General features: G+C 44.4%; 1 protein-coding gene across 9 annotated transcripts in view; it reads left to right on the top strand.

The window, feature by feature from the left end:
* Positions 1 to 5,165: 5,165 nt before the first annotated feature.
* KCNQ2 (potassium voltage-gated channel subfamily Q member 2) overlaps positions 5,166 to 17,951 on the top strand; it is a 60,182-nt gene continuing 47,396 nt past the window's right edge. For 5 of the 9 annotated variants that reach the window (XM_075571504.1, XM_075571499.1, XM_075571500.1 and 2 more), the window contains exon 1: positions 5,175 to 5,656. In XM_075571504.1, coding sequence (XP_075427619.1) covers positions 5,364 to 5,656 — 293 coding nt within the window. In that variant the 5' untranslated portion in view covers positions 5,175 to 5,363. Of the gene's footprint in view, positions 5,657 to 17,951 lie in introns of all 9 variants that reach the window. The other 4 variants (XM_075571506.1, XM_075571505.1, XR_012788172.1 and 1 more) reach the window with 4 other exon arrangements.

Here is a 17,951-nt window from a genome sequence, read left to right as displayed (position 1 = left end):
CCTGCCTCCAATGTTACTTTTATGTATTGTGCATTTATTTGTCAGCAAATGAAAATATCACTTGTGAGCATATTCACATGTCTCAGAGAGGTCTGCAACCCTGCATTTCCCCCTTTATCTCTCAGCATAAACTGCTTCCACTGCAACTAGGGATTCTGGGAAACAACATGCAAATGACATGTAAGTGAGCACAGTGTCATCTTTCGCTTCAAATGCATTTTGACATGGACCCCTATAAGCTTTTGCCTACCACATTACACAGCTTTTCAGCATAGCCAATAAACCTACTCACAGACAGCTGCTCCAACATGTTGGGTCTCATCAGCGTGGGACTGGTTATACTGGCTTTGTAATTTGAAGCTGAGATTGAAAAAAGGGACAAAAACCCTCCACTGTACAGCATACAGCAAATGAAATGATGGCTTCTGAGCACAGTCACGTCTCAGACAGGTCAGCAACCCTGCCATTCCCCTTTATCTCTCAGCATTCAGTGCTTCCACTACAGCAAGGGATTCTGGGAAATGACATGAAAATGGCATGCAAATGAGCACACCTTATTTGTAAAATTCTTCTCTGTAATATGTTGTATATATCTCAGTAAAATGATGTGTACACTGGAGCTATACAATTAAAAATACAATATCTTACAACAACAACAAAAATCATTCAGTGGTAACCACACTCTTGCAGTGCCATAGTTTATGTGAGACAGGTAAACATCTTAATAGAGCAAGATTTTAAATGCAAGCTTGCTGTTAATTCTCACCACAAGGAGGCTCCGAAGTTAAAAATACATTAGTGGATCAAGGCAAAAACAAACCAAACCATTTCAGAGGGAAGTTTATTCAAAGGAATAATGATTATTTTTGCAAAACTTACAAAATGACAGATTCCTTCCCATTGCGCAACAAGCTAGCAGACACCTTCTGCACGGATGGGGCTTATCAAATGGAATAAAACTGATGATTAAAACCTGTATATACAGATACGGCTGAAAGTTACCTTCAGGAACCACCCCCAGTTAAACCTTTCTCCGTCACACGAGTTCACCACCAATCAGCCCAGGTGACGGAGAAAGGTTTAACTGGGGGTGGTTCCTGATCCTCCTCTGACTGGAGCACCTCGTTATGATGTGTGCGTGCTGGCGAGAAGGATTATTGGCACCACAGCACAGATACACCCACGGACACATGGCGTCCTGCAATGACGTCACACGCACCTAATTTTGGCGGCAAAAATTCAAAAAGCAAACATTTCTTTAATGGACGGTACTATATAAGGGGTCCCTCCAGACACCACACCATACTCCTTGATAAAGCACTTTTGTGTGAAACGCGTAGGAGGGTCTTTACCCCTTGCTTGTCATCATGTTTGGGCATTAAATCCTCCATTTTTATCCACCTGTATTCCTCATCATTGGCAGTGCGCTGTTATGTGCTATTTGCACACTTTTTCTGCTGGTCTATCTTCATTTGCGGCTGGACACGCCACCAAGAGACGTTTTATTGGCGCCAAGAGTGGGTATGATACAAGAACTATTCTTGGATTCATTACTACAGCTACATTATTTGGTGAGTGTGTCTTTTCAGAACATTATTCATTATTGTCTCCAATGAGACTCAGTGGAGGGGGGTTACCTTCTATTCGCTGAGGTCTTCAGGAAGATATTTATTGGTTTAATTGAATTATCACCTCACCTAGTAGCTTACCCACGCCATTCAGAACTTTATGTCTCTTCAATATATGGCTTTATTTCATTCTGGCTCCGGGATGTTTAGAGCACCCACGTTTCTATATATGTTCTGGACTCCCATTTGTATTTAGCCTGGCCCAAAAGGAATTTGAGTATTGATATAGGTGCCAAATTGGGCATGAGTGCCAATATTTTCCAATTTGGACAAGTAGATGCAGCATTTCAAGTGGTAAATGACATTGGCCCACTTATTTCACCGTGGTTATCCACATACGGGGGTCCCTTACATAAACCCTGCTTGTATTTAGACTGCTCCAAAAAGGTTTTGGGCAGAGGTAGTATTGTACTTCAAATCCTGCAGCTACAGCAATTACAGTATGTATGCAATCCACATATCTTACATTCTAGATCCACAAATGTTGATCTCCTTGCCGGTGTAGAACAAAAATAATATTATTTTTCAGTGTATATCAACCCAGGTAGCTATGTAGAATTATTCCGTTTCTGTTCACCTATATGTTGAAAAGCCTTTGAAAAGATTATTCTTCCTACATACTTCATACTCTTCTTGCTTATTTTAAGGAGAGTCCATATTTTATCTGTATTAGATTTGTATGCCATACCACTATATATCACAAAATAATAATGTTTGTAGGTAAAGTGCTGAAACTCAGATATCGCAAACAGATGTGCAACATCCATTGTTCTGGGAATTTGATTTCCTATTTTCTTATTTTCACACTGTTAGGATGCAATCAGGATCTTGCTCTTGTCTTAATATCAAACATAGTTTCTTATTATATAACATCATCATTGTTGTCATCATCATCATTTTCAGCCCGTGTCTCCCTCACTGCTGGGTGAAGGTTTCCCAATGATCTTCCAGGTACTGTGGTTCCAGCCTATCTTCTCCACGTCACTCCCTGGCCTTCTCTCAAATCCGTATCTCTCTGCCTCAAAGTGGCGGGAATGTGGCAAATTGGTGTAATGAAGGTGTACAGTGACACTTGTACTGGTAGGTTAAACCACGGGCCAGGCGAAATACAAATGGGTTTTATGTAAGGGACCCCCCTCTGTGGCAAAACAATGTCAAATGGGTTTCCAAAAGTCATTATCCCTTCAACTTCTGCATCTACAGTACTTATTACAATTGGTCAATATTGGTGCCCATGTCCAGTTTGACACCTATTCCTGTGTCCAAACCCTTTTTGGGTCAGGCTAAATATAAGTGGGTTCTATGTAAGGGATCCTCCCTCACCTCTTTGGATAACCACTGTGAAATAGGTGGGCCAAAGAAATGTAACCCTTGAAATACTGCATCTACAGATGTAGCAAAATGGCAGAACAAATACAATTCAGCGGCGCCCTGGGATGGAGCCACAGAGGGTCCATGCTTCTGAATGGGATCCTGCAGCATTAATCCTTTGACCACGCGTGACAGTGGTACCGAGGACACTGAGCTTGTTACATCTGTACTTGTTGAAATTGGTCAATATTGGTACCCATTCCTGGTTTGGCACCTGTTTCGATGCCTATACCATTTTTGGGCCAGGCAAAGTGCAAATAACACTCCTTGAGAAAGACCAGTTGTTGGTTGAAATGCATGGGAGGAGGTTCCTTTTTGTTTGTGGACCGTATCTTTTTTATGTAAATCAATAAACATTTTTTTTATCTTTTTCGCTGGTGAGTGTGGATCTTTGCCAGGAGCGGCTGATCTTTTTTACCTTCCAAAGTGCAACTAGGTTTTACATAGGGGATCTCCATATGTGAAATAGGAGTATTATCCCTGGAAATACTGCAGCAACATGTACAAATATTGGCAGCCATGGGCCAGCTTATCCCCTTTTTTTGATGACCAAATTTCTTTTGGGCCAGGCTAAATATAAATGGGTTTTATGTAAGCTACCCCAAGCTGTAGGACAACACAATGAGATAGGTTTCCCAACATCATGTAACCCTTGGAAAATAATGTTTTCATGAATAAGAGGCTGGGCAAAAAAGAAGCTAACTTCGGCCTCGTTATCTACAGAGAGTAAACGATAGTTGGGTGTCAGGAGTAGAAACCTTAGAAAACTTCCTCCTTAGGACCCAAGGCTCCACCTTCCTCTGAACACCTAAATTCTTATATCTGATGCCCAAGGCCCTAACAGTTTCTGTCTGCATATCTTTTCAGAACTGCACAGCTGTAAAACAAATGGGATTGTAAGCTCTTTGGCACACATTCCCGTCATGCAGTTTGTGTTGATCACTTCATCTCATCTCACCATAAAATAGGCCATACAGGTCCCTAGTGCCCCGAGTCCATCCCTGCTGGTCCCAATATGTAAGAGAAAGACATGAAGTTATGTGACTACATGATAACACAAGATAAAAGACTGTTCACTAATTAATTCCAGGACTGTGACATCCTCCAAATGACCCATCAGAGGCCACTGACTGTCCCCAGAGGCTGAAAGTTACTAATCAGGTCCCTACAGTTAGAAGCAATTACAACAAATGACAAATGACCACAACAGACCTAGGAAGAACTTCTCTCCTTGGTTATTGTATGGTGCTGAATGGACAGCGACCCGAGGAGTGCACAGTGCAGAGAGAGGATTAGGGGATTAGGGCAGCAGGTACAGTATGCTTCCTATCCAAGTGGGAATTCACTTTCTGGAGAAATTAAACGTCGGCCATACTGTGGATAATGATTGTCTTTCTTTGTGTGTTTTCAGGATTACACGGGATATTATAGAATTAACGACGTCATGTTTTATCATATGTCATTTTAGGGATTTATTCAAAGTTGCAGGGATCTGGGCTGGGCTATAAAGCCCGTTTATCCTTAGAAAATACCCCACAACAAAAATATGTTTCTACACCCACAGTCACTCCGCATAAGCATTGTGGCCAAGCCCTGCCATCTACTGCACTTATTCCCTCACCTGCTGTCTATGTAACTCTCCCAACATATGACTTAGATTGTAAGCTCTCTGGGGCAGGGATTTCCTTTCCTATTGTATGACTATTTTGCGCTTATTGCACTATAATTCCCTGTACTGTATTGTCTTTAATGTAAAGTGCTGAGTACAGTGTGGGCTCTATATAAATAAAGATATACATACATACATACACCCCTATTTCTCCATCACACCAAACCACTGGATCATTTCAACCTTATCCCCTGAAGTGCCAGAGGCATGGTCAGCAGCACATTGCAGAGCACCCAGTGGGTTATAATGCGATCAGAAATAAAGAAAATAAATGTGTACAAATTCACTTGGGGGGGGGGGGGAGGGAGTGGAACTTCATTTTTAAAGGGACAATCCGGGTGAACTTAAATTGTCACCTGAGGAATCAAAGTGACATGAGTCTGAAATGTCGAGTTCCCCTCTCCAAGAGCTTGCAAAGGGGGGGAGGGGCTGCAACGGGTTAAAGGGAGGAGTATCTGGGAGAGGGTGGTCTTCTTATGTCTAGGAGGAGTCTGAGCATCCAGAGAACACATTGCACAGATCCACTGATTTCATTCCTCATTTTCCATTGAGCAGCTGCAGAGCGAGCAGCCCCCACATCCCACCACCATGAGCCCCCCACCCGGAGAGGGAACCCCCACCTACCCCATTTGCCCAACCCTCGGTATGGAGCTTCGGTGAGATACCCGCTAAGTGCCCCCATCACCCCCAGCAGCATGGTGCAGAAATCCCGCAATGGGGGGGTGTACCCCGGCCCCACCGGCGGGGAGAAGAAGGTGGGCTTCGTGGGGCTGGACCCGGCGGCTCCGGACTCCAGTCGGGACGGGGCTCTGCTCATAGACGGGTCAGACAGCACCAAACGTGGCAGCATCCTCAGCAAACCCCGCTCGGGGGTCTCGGGGACCGGGAAACCCCCCAAACGCAACGCTTTCTACCGCAAGCTGCAGAATTTCCTGTACAACGTGCTGGAGAGACCGCGGGGATGGGCGTTCATATACCATGCCTATGTGTGAGTATATGCAGAGGGGGCACATCACTACACCAGGACAATGCCAGTAAGGGGGGAGGGGGGGAAGTCTATAGGGGCACCCGGTTTGGGCACGTGGAGGTCAATAACCTTTTTACAGAAGACAGGGTCCCTCTGCCACCCTCTGCACAGAGCCAGGAGTTGGGGTGCAGGAGGTGCTTCTGTTTGTTGTGTTTACCCCTCAGTATGCCCCTCTCCATGGTAATGGCGTTGGATCACTAACATCTAAACCTCCCCCGCCCCCCACCCCACCAGTCAGACATCCACCTGCACACACTGAGCTGGATAGTAATGGCCTCCTTTGTGTCTGGTTTTATTGCACAGTCGGGAAAGGGTTAATATCACTGAGCAGTGATGAGCATTTAGTGTAACTGCACCTTTATGGCGACTGGTTCCCCTCTGTTTTTGTGTCCCTGTCTCTGGGTATTCTATGAAAGGCTAATACTGGCAACCACTAGTGTCCCAGGGGTCAACAAGGCATGACTGTGCCTCTATGGCAGCCAAAAGGTTAGGTGCCTCTTGACAACTCCACCCCAACTATGCCTCCTTTCTGCAGTGGAGGCTCACCATCAGCATAATGCTGGTTACTGGAGCACCAAGGGGTTAATAGCAGGAATATAGTGGTGTGCATATTTAACAGGCCAAATAAAATACCTTAGACCTGGGTCAGTAGCTCCCATTGCTTCCCACCTCATGCCAGGTATGTGACTTCTTCACGTATGTATATTTTTATTTACATAGCGCCATCTATGTACATAGAAATTCATATGATACAAATGACATAATAATATAACACACAATGGGATTAAGCACTTCAGACATAAACGTAACAGTAGAAAAAGGAGTACCTGCCCGACGAGCTTACAATGTAAGAGGTAAGTAGGCAGAATGTAGAGACAGCAGGTACATAAGTACTAGACTGGGTGCTCTTCTGTTGATGCAGTTTCTATAGTAATACGTTTACATCTTGGTAACAAAGCTATTCCCAAAGCTCTGTGTATGCCCCTCTCATTTCTGGCAATATCTTGTATCCTCCACAATGTCTTGCTCACAAAGCATGGCATTATATTTTCAGATATTCTGATCTGTTTGTGAAGTACATACTATACTATAGACAACAGACTGTAATGCAGATTCTGCCTGTGCTCAACTGGCCCATTCCACAACACAGAGACACAAAGAAAACGCTCTATTCAAGACTTCTAAGACACCAACAATGGTTTCAGTCCCTTTTTCATTTGGGTTGTGTGTAGCAAGTAGATATGGGATCTTTATAATAAAAATAAAGGTGTTATTTGTGGTGGAGGAACAGATGTAAAGAAGCTTCAGAATCCCTCATCCATTAATTGATTTATGGGGTAACCCAGACACTGTCTAATGACTCAGTTATATATTGTAATTTATTCACAATTCTGTACAATATGGGAGGTTTTGCTTCTATCTCAATTTCTGTCAAAAAAAATTAGACTGGTATTTGTGCAAGACCAAATGTGTCACATCATAACGTTTCTTTCTTTTGTAATTACCAAATGTCCCTAGAAATTACCACTGTGTGGTCAGATGTGTGCTCTGTCACTTATGTGTTTATGTGCTCCACATGGATTGTGGTTAATGTACAGTATTGTATCCTGGAAAGCTGTGACACTTGTGTTACTCAAAGTCAGCATCTCTCATTATAAATGCGCCCCAAAAATAGAATAGCATTTTCTGACCATGCACCAACAACTTTTATGAACAATTTTCAGGATGGTCCCATGTAACCAGGATATAATGCAGAAGAGAACACACACATTATTTCATGTTCACTGTTGGGTGCCTATTGACATGAAGGTACATTAGCTGCAAACTCAGATCAGGCTTATATTTGGAGAACAACACACCAGTCTTGAAAGGGTACACATGGAGGAATCCCTTTCAGGAATGACTTTGCCTTCAGCACAGGGAGACAGATTGCTTTGATGACACCAGAACAGAACCAGAGGATAGAAGGAAGTACCAGATTTTTGGTTTTGTTGGAATGGACTTGAAGAAGGGCCTAGGCAGACTGGAAATGTTGCCCCCCTACTAAGTACCTTTCTGGTTACCTTCAATATCCATGGACTCTTATGTTTTGGACTCCTACTATTTTTGATGCGCTGGTCTGATAAATATTTATGTGATAGCCTAAATAACTCACTATATGGGATCTGTGCACACAAAGTGAAAGTGTACCTTGTTTATATTTAGAATGGAATCTTTCTGCTGATTTTTCCATATTTATTACATCTAAATGATATTTGGGCAACAATACTATTTCATTTTTGGAGTACTGGAGATAAACATTAAAGGATACGAGTATTAATAATAGGGGCATTTTAGGGACACCCCTTATGTCCGTGCACCCTTTAGTATATTCTTTTTTTTAATTGTCCTTAACTTAGAGTGCTGCCTGACCCCATTATCTAATACCAGTCTTGTAGTAATCTAAAATCGTGCTTTATTTATTGGTTTATTTAAACATGTCAACGATTTTTCCATTCTCCAAATGTAAACGCATGCAACCTTGAGCCACATTTGCTGAATACGATGGGATAAAAAGTAAATAGTATCCAAAATATTTCACATCTTATCCCTATTGTATTGTACATAGTCCAAACTCAGATCTTTCCACTGAACTTCATGTGTTCTACACACACATTGGTATACTATTAGCACCTTGGATTTTCATCATTCAGGAGGTTTCACGGCTGGACAGAGCCTTCGGTTCTCTATCTTTCCTATTAAGAGAGCTAATTATCAACTTCTCCTCGCTTCTACAAATAGAGAAAACCAATTGCAATACTGCTGCACAGAGGAGGTGTTTTGAATCCACTGTGTTTCAGTATTTCAGTCATGGCAACCCTAGCCCCCAAAGTGTTTTATTTTAAATACTACTTGGTAAAGGAAATAGGCGTGCAGGACAGATCTCTCCAAAGCATAGTTAATTTAGCCTTCAGTCCTGGCAGGGAATTAGAGGGTTAAGAAAAAGTAATACACATACATCACACCTCAGGCCAACCCCCACCAATGACCACAAAACTTTAAGCAGTAAATTAACAGAAAATGCACAGCCCGGGAATGAAAAACATCCATTAAAATGTGTTTTGGGGTTAAACAGGAAGAGAAGTGGCAGGTCGGAGGAATTACCACATACTCTGATTATTTATTTATAAGTTAATGAGTGTTTAAGGAGATCAGTCTTATATTTCCTCAAGTAAGGGTTGAATTCCTTTCTAGAGCCTAACTGTACCATGGTGTCTTGTCGGGTTTAGGGAGTTGGGGTCTTCTCCAATGGGAATCTGAGAAGCATCTTCCAAGAAATAAGATAATCAATCAGTGAAGCAATATCCACGCAGCTTATGCTGCATTGTTCTACTTTAAAATAATTATTGCTAATCTGCAAAGACTTCTTTGGAACCCTTTCTTTGCCAATTTCTACATCTATGTAGCTGAGGAATAGATTTATGAGTATCTCCTCAACATGTAATTCCTGCCTATAGATCTTTGAAAACAAACATTGATTCAGCAGAAATTTGTTCATTACACCTATAACCCCTATCTAAGAAGATTACATCCGTGTGTTATGTATGGCTATGCCGCATGGGTTACCTTGGCTCAGGGTGCTGGATTCAGGCGGCTGGGCGATGAGGTAGTAAGGTTGTAGAATAATTGGTGCCAGGAACTTTTGTCATACAACAGTCTTTTATTCAGGTTCCCAGGCATGGGGACCGCAGACCACACTTTATACAACGTTGTACTGTCTCTTTATTTCTTTATGGTTATCGATGCTTTATGCACTTCCATGATGCCCACTCAACACTCAGAGGGAGATATATCTCTTAGTTGGTTAACTGTTCTGAGACCCAGGCTCCTCTTGTTCTTCTGCTTGGGATATCCCTCTGTATTATACCAGTAGTCCCACGGGGGGGGGGGGGGGGCCTAGCGGGTCCCATACAAATAACCCTAATACCTTTTGTCGGTGTCGGAATTGCCATTTCCCTGTATCCGGAGAAGATTATTCATGCAGATTTGCGGTTAGAGCTGACACTGACACTTGGGAGTCCTCGATACTGAGGCCCTCTGTGGCATGCCACTTGCATACTTCACAGCTTATATTGGTCTCCTTTAATCTTCTTATGGGATCCTGACTTAAAGGGTATTATCCCTATCTATACCATAATAAACAGGGGGACCTGGTCCGTGCTTTATAAACATTACTTATCCACTCTCCCTAAGGCTCCTCTACTCTTGTCCTCCTGGAACCTAACCTAATCCAAGTTTGCCCTCCCCTTATATACGCTCCGGGATGTCATGTTCCCATGACAACACAGAGTGGGGCCCAGTACACTCTAACCATACAAGTAACCATTTAGAGGGGGGGGGGTTACACAGCTTTTCTGCTAAAATACATATTTGATCCAGGACACAGTTTTCATGGCAGACAGGGTGTAAACATCTTTAGACTTTAAGGGGCCCAAGGCATCCAGACCTCTGAGGCTCGTGTCCCCAACACTTCTATAGTTATATTTGCATTAAACATCCCTTATTGTTTCTTCCATCATTGAATTAATCCAAACTGAGACCTCCAAACCCCCTAAACTCCCACCCAGCCCAAAAAGAGAACTCTGCAGTAGTTTGAGGGGATTCTAGCAATCCACAGCTGATACACACCCTACCTGTCCTTATGTATAGTATGTAAAAAAGCCAAACATTTGTCATTTTGAAATCCCAAATGTTCTCGGGTTTTATTACATTGATTTTTTTTTTTTCCTCACAGCTACAGGAAACACTACAGGCTAATCTTTATCAGATGCAACAAATTAGCATGAAAAACAAACCCTGTGAGCTTTGTACAGATCTGGATCCTTGGTGAGAGGGGATGAGAGAGAGAGAGGATTTTAGAATTGATTTATGACACTGTCTAATGACTATATTGTAATTTATTTAGAATTGTGTACAATGCATATTTCAATTTCTGTCCATTTTATGAGACTATGACGTCTGTACAGTGCATTAATACAGTTTCACACATTTCTTAAAACATTTTAGGAACATTTGTGTACTGATCTGTGATATTCTCACATCTCTTTTACACTCAGATCCACAAAAGCTTTGTTTAAAGCAGCAGTCGAAGCTGCCATTTTCTCCCCCCCCCCCCCCCCTTTAATATGTGCCTCAATACAATCCACACAATGATAAGTAATTCGCTAAATTGCCGATCGATCCGTTCTCCTGGGATTGATCGGCCAAGATTAGGGGCGGGGGTTCACTAAATGGCTGTCAGTGCAGCAGAAGAGGATGAAAGATGCTAAAGTCTGTGGGGAAGATCATGTGACCAGGCAGTCACTCTATACAATTGATGCACTGCTAGAGAGAGGGCAGGGCTCAAAAAGGGGTGTGCCAGAGCCTGTTTCATAAGAGGAAGGGGATGTGACTTTGTAAATTGTTGCTATAGAAACAAAAAATGCTTGTTACATTATAATGCATTAAAAATGTAATTCAGAGTTGTTTAAAAAAGGCAACAAGTATTTTCTCATAGTACAGAACTGAATTTTTTTTAAAAACACACATGTAGGATATTGCTTGGTCTGCAGCTTTAATCAGGACTCAAAACGTGACGTCATTATTATATGCAAAAACTACAGTTGGAATATCTCATTAGCGTAGGTTTAATATAATTCTATTGTAGTATACTGTTGCATTATCTGCCAATAACATGATGCTACGTGTGTCTTACTCCCACCCAGACACTGTAATAGATGTTTAATTAAAGTTGGGAAAGAGACAAGAGGAAAATAAGGAAATAACGCTATGTTTGTTCAACCACACCAAACTGTGGTGTTCCACCCATCCAGACCCTGAAAACCCCATATTTCAAGGTCTGGATGTGAGCACCATCAAGTATTACCTAACTAACGTCACGTTACGCCCCTGTCTTAACCTAAATGAGCTTTAGTGATGTTAGGTGGAACTCCTCTTTTGCAGCTCCGTGTCACTAACGGCCATAGAAATGACCACTACCCTATTTAAATGAGTCAAACTGGGATTATGTTACTCTCGTTAGTGGCTAAGCCTTATTGTTAACATGACATTCATTTTGCTGCATGTTACGTTAAATATCCTAACGGAGCTTACGTATGTGAGCTTAGAGAGGGCAGTGAGGGTGGGTTATCAGAGGGAACGCTGAGCGTGTTACTGGCATTGCAGGGCTTGGTGTTTCACTTCTTCACTGCTGGATGTGTCAGAATAACGTTGTAATGCAGCAAGTCTCTCCAGAAGTTCGGAGGTTCCAACAGATCATGTTACTAGCACAGGAGGACATGCACACTCTGTGTGTCTATACAGTATCTTCTCTCCCTAGGTCAGTGTTTTTTAACCAGGGTTCCTAGGAACCTTAGAGTTCCCTTGGCATCCCTAAAAGGTTCCCTGTAATTTTAAGGTAATTTAAAATTGCACCAAATACAGACGAATTTACACTGCATCTGATCTGAAACTCACTGTTAGAGCGCGTTGGGGTTCCTCAGAATTGTATAGGGTTCCTTGACCAAGAAAGGTTGGAAACCGTTGCCCTAGGTTCTCATATAAGTTATAATAGTGCACTTTGCTGGACTTGTGTCTGTCACCTGATGTAAAAGAGGAGAGATTCAGAAGAAGGATGGAAAAAGAGGGGTGTGGACCACCTCTCTACACAAAGCTCCCCCCCCCTCCCCAGTTCCCTTAAATGTTCTTATAATTGGGATCAGAAACATTGTAAGGGCTGTTATATACAGGATGCGGCCGTGTGGCCACGCGTTCCTATGCGAACGCGCGTGCATGTGGCGCATGCTTTTCCTGTATATAGTGCCGGGAGCTGCAGGTAATGTATATATGTATGTGTGTGTATGTGTGTGTATACGCGTGTATATGTTGTGTGAGTGTAAATAAGATTTTTTTAAATTAAAAAAAAAGTTTAATAATGTTTTTTTTTACTTCTGCAGTTATTTACCCCCCCTTCCCCCTCCCCCCCCCCCACACACACACACGCACGCACGCACGCACGCACGCACGCACATCCATACAAACACACATACACACCAATACATACATTTGCCCAGGACATACTTGAAAACGAGAGGTAACTCTCAATGTATTACTTCCTAGTAAAATATTTTACAAATAAATAAATAAATTTGAGCGCAGGCAGCGGCGCGAAAAGATGAATTTCTTCATCTTTGCCGCTGTCTGTCGGCTCCCCTCCCCCGCCGTGCGCCCGCGCGGCACTTCTATAGAAAGGCTGACTAACGTCAGCCAACTAAAAATCCGCGCGCACATGGCGTAGCACGCGCCCGCCACTATAAAAGGGGCCTAAAGAGGAGAGATTCACAGTATGAATGCAGCTAACAGGTTCTGAGTCATTGCCATAGTGATACGCTACACTGGAAAGCGATAATGTAACAAAGCATTTGGGTCGCCAGCCGCCGCTGGATGATGCTATACATCTCAGATGCATTTAACCTGATCCTTGCAGACACCAGGGCAGCCAACAGGGTGGGTCTGCCGGGGTTGGCGTCCCGGGCCCAGTGAGTCGGGGGGGCCCGGTGTCCGGCACTGTAAGTTGGGCCTGACCTCTGGCCAGGCCCGTCTACCGATCCTCTCGTGGCCGGGCCCTGGCTCTCCCTCAGCAGCAGCCTGCATGACTCTATCCCTCTGTCCCACGCCGACGGGCCTCTCTGATGTCAGCGCGCTGGAAGCCCTCTGACGACAGCGCTCTCTGCTTCCGGCGCGCGATGGCATGAGAGGGAGGCCTGTCGGAAGCTCGGCGTGGGACAGAGGGATAGAGGCATGCAGGCTGCTGCTGAGGGGAGAGTCGGGGTCCGGCCGCCAGATCACCGGCAGCCAGGCCTGGCCAGAGGTCGAGCTCAACTTGCAGTGCAGGCCGCAAGGACTCAACATCCACTGGACCCGGACTGATCATCCACAAGGTAAGTCTTTTATTTATATGTATTGTGGGGGTCTTTTTAATATGTATTGGGGGGGAGACTTTTTTAATATGCATTGGGGGGTGGGCTTTTTTAAAATATGTATTGGGGAGGTGGGGGTCTTTTTAATATGTATTGGGAGGTGTGGGGGTCTTTTTAATATGTATGGGGTCTTTTTTATATGTATTGGGGGTGGGGGTCTTTTTATATGTATTTGGGGGTCTTTTTATATGTATTGGGGGCTTGGGGGAATTTGTATATGTATTGGGGGTCTTGGGGGTATTTTTATATGAATTGGGGGCTTGGGGGGATTATTGTATATATTCGGGGGCTTGGGGGATTTTTATATGTATTAGGGGCTTGGGGGAATTTTTATATGTATTGGGGGGCATGGGGGGATTTTTATATGTATTGGGGGGCTTGGAGGATTTTTTATATGTATTGGGGGGCTTGGGGGATTTTTTATATGTATTGGGGGGCTTGGGGGTATTTTTTATATGGGTTGGGGTATTTTTTATATGTATTGGGGGGCATGGGGGATTTTTATATGTATTGGGGGGCTTGGGGGGATTTTTTATATGGGTTGGGGTATTTTCTATATGTATTGGGGGCTTGGGGGGATTTTTTATATGGGTTGGGGTATTTTCTATATGTATTGGGGGGCTTGGGGGTGTTATTTATATGGGTTGGGGTATTTTTTATATGGGTTGGGGGGCTTGGGTGTATTTTTTATATGGGTTGGGGGGCTTGGGTGTATTTTTTATATGGGTTGGGGTATTTTTTATATGTATTGGTGGAGGGTTGAGGGTATTTTTATATGTATTGGGGGGCTTGGGGGTATTTTTTATATGGGTTGGGGGATTTTTTGTATGTATTGGGGGGCATGGGGGATTTTTAGATGTATTTGGGGGCTTGGGGTATTTTTTATATGGGTTGGGGTATTTTTTATATGTATTGGGGGCTTGAGGGTATTTTTTATATGGGTTGGGGGATTTTTTATATGTATAGGGGGCTTGAGGGTATTTTTTATATGGGTTGGGGTATTTTTTATATGTATTGGGGGGCTTGGAGGTATTTTTTATATGGGTTGGGGGATTTTTTATATGTATTGTGGGGCTTGGGGGTATTTTATATATGGGTTGGGGGATTTTTTATATGTATTGGGGGGCTTGGGGTTATTTTATATATGGGTTGGGGGACTTTTTATATGTATTGGGGGGCTTGGGGGTATTTTTAATATGGGTTGGGGTATTTTTTATATGTATTGGGGGGCTTGGGGGGATTTTTATATGTATTGGGGGTCTTGGGGGTATTTTCTATATGTATTGGGGAGGGTTGGGGGTATTTTTTTTTATATGGGTTGGTGTATTTTTTTTATGTATTGAGGAGGGTTGTTTTTTTATACGTATTGGGGAGGGTTGGGGGTATTTTTTATATGGGTTGGGGTATTTTTTATATGATGTGTATATATATCTACCACGCTTTCTGTTGGCGGCCCTGACAGACACACTTACTGAAACACTCTCCTACTGTCTCCAGCAACAATCACACACCTTAAGTATCAAGGCAAAGGTGGAGCAACCCTCGGGCAAACTAACTGCACTGTGTGTTTCAAAGGAAAATATCCCATTCAAAGTAATAGGATTCTTCACGCTTTTGTGACCCATATTTGCTCCACTTTTGCCTTGAGACATTGTGGCCACTCGGATGCACATTATGTTACCAAGTGAGACATGTGCATGTGTTTTCTTTTTATTACCTTTATGATGCTGGTGATATTTACAGAGAAGCAGCGAACAATGAAACTCCAGCATTGATTGAAAATGCTGCTGATATTTGCGGTGGTTTTGTAATCCCTTCAGTCCTGGCAGTGAATGAGTTAATGAGGCATGGAGAATGCACTTCTGCATATACATAATGGGGACCCCCCCCCCCCCCCCGGGGTTCTGATTAACCCTGTCACTGCTGAAAGAGGGTGCAGGCAGTATTCTGCGCCCCCCGCCCCAGCATTGAATATGTTAATGATCTCATTCAGTAGAGTACATTTCTCTGTGCCAGGAAACAGCTGGTCAGCAGTAATGTGATCGGAGCGTGTTCCCAGCTCAGGAGGCGGATTCAGTGTCATCTGTTAAAAGCCTTAAATAAATGAAATGCGGTTTTATTGCTGCTGATTTGGTAGATTTGTTTCTATTACGCTGTTGATTTCTATTGCTCTCTTTTGTGTCCTTTTCAAAACTGCGCTCTATTTATAAAAAATGTTGGTGTATGAGCATCTAAAGGCTGTGACATGCAGCAGCAGAGCGGTGTGTTTGTATGTAGGGAGAGGCTGTGACATAGAGCGGTGTGTTTGTATGTAGGGAGAGGCTGTGACATAGAGCGGTGTGTTTGTATGTAGGGAGAGTCTGTGACATGCAGCAGCAGAGCGGTGTGTTTGTATGTAGGGAGAGGCTGTGACATAGAGCGGTGTGTTTGTATGTAGGGAGAGGCTGTGACATAGAGCGGTGTGTTTGTATGTAGGGAGAGTCTGTGACATGCAGCAGCAGAGCGGTGTGTTTGTATGTAGGGACAGGCTGTGACACGCAGCAGCAGAGCGGTGTGTTTGTATGTAGGGACAGGCTGTGACATGCAGCAGCAGAGCGGTGTGTTTGTATGTAGGGAGAGTCTGTGACATGCAGCAGCAGAGCGGTGTGTTTGTATGTAGGGACAGGCTGTGACATGCAGCAGCAGAGCGGTGTGTTTGTATGTAGGGAGAGTCTGTGACATGCAGCAGCAGAGCGGTGTGTTTGTATGTAGGGAGAGGCTGTGACATGCAGCAGCAGAGCGGTGTGTTTGCATGTAGGGACAGGCTGTGACATGCAGCAGCAGAGCGGTGTGTTTGCATGTAGGGAGAGGCTGTGACATGCAGCAGCAGAGCGGTGTGTTTGTATGTAGGGAGAGGCTGTGACATGCAGCAGCAGAGCGGTGTGTTTGTATGTAGGGAGAGGCTGTGACATGCAGCAGCAGAGCGGTGTGTTTGTATGTAGGGACAGGCTGTGACATGCAGCAGCAGAGCGGTGTGTTTGTATGTAGGGAGAGGCTGTGACATGCAGCGGCAGAGCGGTGTGTTTGTATGTAGGGAGAGGCTGTGACATGCAGCAGCAGAGCGGTGTGTTTGTATGTAGGGAGAGTCTGTGACATGCAGCAGCAGAGCGGTGTGTTTGTATGTAGGGAGAGGCTGTGACATGCAGCAGCAGAGCGGTGTGTTTGTATGTAGGGACAGGCTGTGACATGCAGCAGCAGAGCGGTGTGTTTGTATGTAGGGAGAGGCTGTGACATGCAGCAGCAGAGCGGTGTGTTTGTATGTAGGGAGAGGCTGTGACATGCAGCAGCAGAGCGGTGTGTTTGTATGTAGGGAGAGGCTGTGACATGCAGCAGCAGAGCGGTGTGTTTGTATGTAGGGACAGGCTGTGACAGGCAGCAGCAGAGCGGTGTGTTTGTATGTAGGGAGAGGCTGTGACATGCAGCAGCAGAGCGGTGTGTTTGTATGTAGGGAGAGGCTGTGACATGCAGCAGCAGAGCGGTGTGTTTGTATGTAGGGAGAGGCTGTGACATGCAGCAGCAGAGCGGTGTGTTTGCATGTAGGGAGAGGCTGTGACATGCAGCGGCAGAGCGGTGTGTTTGTATGTAGGGAGAGGCTGTGACATGCAGCAGCAGAGCGGTGTGTTTGTATGTAGGGACAGGCTGTGACATGCAGCAGCAGAGCGGTGTGTTTGTATGTAGGGAGAGGCTGTGACATGCAGCAGCAGAGCGGTGTGTTTGTATGTAGGGACAGGCTGTGACATGCAGCAGCAGAGCGGTGTGTTTGTATGTAGGGAGAGGCTGTGACATGCAGCAGCAGAGCGGTGTGTTTGTATGTAGGGAGAGGCTGTGACATGCAGCAGCAGAGCGGTGTGTTTGTATGTAGGGAGAGGCTGTGACATGCAGCAGCAGAGCGGTGTGTTTGTATGTAGGGAGAGGCTGTGACATGCAGCGGCAGAGCGGTGTGTTTGTATGTAGGGAGAGGCTGTGACATGCAGCGGCAGAGCGGTGTGTTTGCATGTAGGGAGAGGCTGTGACATGCAGCGGCAGAGCGGTGTGTTTGTATGTAGGGAGAGGCTGTGACATGCAGCAGCAGAGCGGTGTGTTTGTATGTAGGGAGAGGCTGTGACATGCAGCAGCAGAGCGGTGTGTTTGTATGTAGGGAGAGTCTGTGACATGCAGCAGCAGAGCGGTGTGTTTGTATGTAGGGAGAGGCTGTGACATGCAGCAGCAGAGCGGTGTGT

The sequence above is a fragment of the Ascaphus truei genome, chromosome 15 (assembly GCF_040206685.1).
Source record: "Ascaphus truei isolate aAscTru1 chromosome 15, aAscTru1.hap1, whole genome shotgun sequence".
NCBI classification, from domain to species: Eukaryota; Metazoa; Chordata; class Amphibia; order Anura; family Ascaphidae; genus Ascaphus; species Ascaphus truei.
Note: the sequence above shows the minus strand (reverse complement) of the source record. Positions and strands in the feature narration are given on the sequence as shown.